Source organism: Haplochromis burtoni, unplaced genomic scaffold, assembly GCF_018398535.1.
Source record: "Haplochromis burtoni strain Fernald_Lab_line unplaced genomic scaffold, NCSU_Asbu1 Contig_69, whole genome shotgun sequence".
Classification (NCBI taxonomy): Eukaryota; Metazoa; Chordata; class Actinopteri; order Cichliformes; family Cichlidae; genus Haplochromis; species Haplochromis burtoni.
This window is the reverse complement of record NW_024582430.1, coordinates 746,727-749,809: the sequence shown is the minus strand read 5'-3', so window position 1 is coordinate 749,809 and position 3,083 is coordinate 746,727. Positions and strand designations below refer to the sequence as shown.

The window sequence follows — 3,083 nt, the reverse complement described above, 5'->3', positions numbered from 1 at the left end:
GTGTGTGTGTGTGTGTGTGTGTGTGTGTGAGCCCTCTGGTGGATGCAGAGGGCTCTGCTGCTTAAACTCAAATCTGATTGGAGAAGATGCACATCGATCGATTATCAGAAAGCGCCATCAGTCAGTGAGTGCGAGTATAAAGGGGCTGACTGAGCCTGGAGTGGACGTTGAGGAGCTGCTCAGGATGCTGCTTTGCCTCACGCACTGTATTTTTCTAATTTGACCAAACGTGATTACAGGCTGAACAACAAGTGCGTCCGACACTCTGCTCCTCCAGCAGCAAAAAAAAACTTTAACTACACAAAGACGGCAGGAAGAACCAGGCCAGAGATGAAACTGCAGATCACGTTCACATTTGTCGTCTTGTTAACAACAAACGGGTAAATCCCTAATTTGGTGACGTAGTTCTGGAGGATGAGCAGTGCTTTACTTCCCTCATCTCAACCTTTATCTTCTCTGGAGTGACTCAGAGAAAACTGAGCAGTAGGTAGGATTCAGACGACCGCGAGATAACACCGCCGTTTTCACGCTGAGCTGCTGTCATGTGCAGGATGTGTGACAGCGGCGAGGGACTCTACACCTTCCAGACCAGAGAGGGGGAGCAGATCTACCAGAGGGTCCACTCGTCCACGCTAGCCATCGCTGAGCAGCACAAGAAGGTCCTGCTGGAGATGGAGAAGAACAGCAGGGTGAGGCGTGACCTTTCCTTTCTGATGATTTCAGCAGACTCGGGTTCAAATTCAACCTTTATTCAAACCCTGTGCGATTACAGCAGCGCACAGCCACAGACTGTATATAAATGATGGAAGTAGCAGGTCAGAAAACATCCAGAAGGGGGCGACTTCCCCGTTTCAAAGAGCATCTTAATTTAAACAAAGCACCATTAAGTGTTAATAAATGCATAAAAAATGTGTTCGTCTCAACAAAGTTTAGAAAAGGTCAAAATAAACTTCCTGTAACGCTGTAACAAACAATTATAATAAATCAAGGCTATGAAGTCCTATGAAATCTCACATTTGTGCTTCATATTCACATTTTATTCAGTTTATTTGGTAAATAAACAGAAAAGCAGTAAATAAAAATCTCACAGAGATAAATGCAGACCTGCCTTGCTCAGAGGCTCAGAGCCAGCAGAAGAGAACATGGGATTACATCATGTGGTTAAAAACGGGCTGGTCGTACCTGTGGCGTCTTCCTGCTGGGACGCTTTCACAATAAAATGAACAATTCCTGATGTTGTGTTTTTTTTATCCCAGCTGCTGTCGAAGGGCTCAGAGTCTGGCTCGTACCCCTGCACCCCCACCGCCATCCTGCCCCGATCCGCCTACTGGCACCACATCACTGGAAACCAGACCGGCATGGATCCCGGCAGCGGTACGCCGCACGCCAACCCTTACATAACATTTACACGAGATTTATACAGGATTGAACTCTTGATGATGTCAGAAGTTCAAAAGCTCCTCCCATAAACTCAAGAACCAAACCTGATTGTTGTCTTCACGGTCGCCTCCTTAAAGCTCTGCACTCGTAGGAAGTCCCGCTCTGACGACCTCCATGCTCCATCTCCGTGTTTACTTTACTTTTTTCATTCTCTTCACCTCCTTTCTCACCTCCTTTCTCACCTCCTTTCTCACCTCCTTTCTCACCTCCTTTGTCCTTGACCCCTGCTGGAGTGAAGGACAAAGGAGGCAGAGGGTCGTTCAGTACAGATGGACTCAGTGTCGTTTTTAAAAAACAACTCAAAACTCACCTTTTTAAAACTGCTTTTGGTTCATTCTTGCTTGTTTCATATTGTCTGTTGACCTTTTTATGACTCTCTATCTTATGTGCAGCACTTTGTGACTCTGTCTAGAAAGGTGCCATATAAATAAAATTGTATTTATTTATTTTATTGACAGATCGTCAAAAAAGACAAAGACAGAAACACATGAGTGACGAGTCGTGTCCAAATACAGAGACGTTACCAGTTTGTGCTTCATAAGAACATCTGTAGAGTCACACATGCAACATAAAGTATCCAGGCAGATATTTCTGTCTTTGCAACTTCAAATAAACATTATTCATAAACTCTTAATATATTCAAACATCATGTTTTGGTGAAGCTGTTCCTCACCTGCTGCTTTTCTCTACGTTTCATTCGTCACTCCACAATGTCCCAAAACAAGAGAAACTCCTGAGTAATCGAGTATTTGCTTCTCGGTGCGCTGTGACCTGAAAACATTGTTTGGAGAGTAAACATCAGAAACGTGCAGATGTAAAGAGTCCGATGTTAGAGGAGCTGCGCAGAGACCCGACAGACAAATTCAGCTTTGGTTTCAGAGTTGTTGGTGGATTGTGTTTTTGTCGTGTCGCGACGCCGACACACACACACACGTGTTGAGGAGATCGATGATAGGTTTATAGCATGAACTTATTCGCTGGAACGTTAAGGACAATTTGCTGCACAGCAAACAGACACGTTTATCCTACCACAGAACAATAAGAGAAGCTACGAGCTCTCCCGCGCTCCGGCTGTGGATGCCAGAACACTCTGCACGCTTTGCAGACTGCTAAACATCACACATCCTATCACTACGCTATCGATTATACACCTCTGAGCACATATGGTTAAATATTTCCTGATACAAATGACAATAATAAAATCTAAACCCATCAATCGATATCGGAGTCAAGTAGCATCAAGGCTCCGCCTACCTCAGGTAACAGGTGTGTTTCTGCTCCGTCTGTAGGTGACGCCGCGGAAGACGAGCTGCTGTCCACCCGCCTGCCTCCCGACCGCCACGCGACGCTGCCCCTGGCAAACACACACACGCAGTCTCAGCCACACATACACACACACTCCCCGACACACTACCCCACCTTCCCCGGACAGTGACACACACACTCACACAGGTGCGTGTGGACTTTGAAGACACACACAGGACCCACATGCATGCAGACACACACACTGGACACTCCCTCCTTATATCTGACAGCCCAACATCACACCTCACAGGATGGAGGGACGCTAACAGCACGCCGTCCCGAGAGCGCACTTCCTGCGGCTGCATCCTGCTGTGTGGCGTGAGGACTGAAAGCTCTCA

General features: G+C 46.5%; 1 protein-coding gene across 2 annotated transcripts in view; it reads left to right on the top strand.

Moving 5' to 3' along the window:
- Positions 1-2,881, top strand: part of dok4 (docking protein 4) — a 56,814-nt gene extending 53,933 nt beyond the window's left edge. For both annotated transcript variants that reach the window (XM_005923998.2, XM_042221542.1), the window contains 3 exons: positions 551-689; positions 1,257-1,374; positions 2,730-2,881. In XM_005923998.2, coding sequence (XP_005924060.1) covers positions 551-689; positions 1,257-1,374; positions 2,730-2,875 — 403 coding nt within the window. In that variant the 3' untranslated portion in view covers positions 2,876-2,881. The remainder of the gene's footprint in view (positions 1-550; positions 690-1,256; positions 1,375-2,729) is intronic.
- Positions 2,882-3,083: the final 202 nt, after the last annotated feature.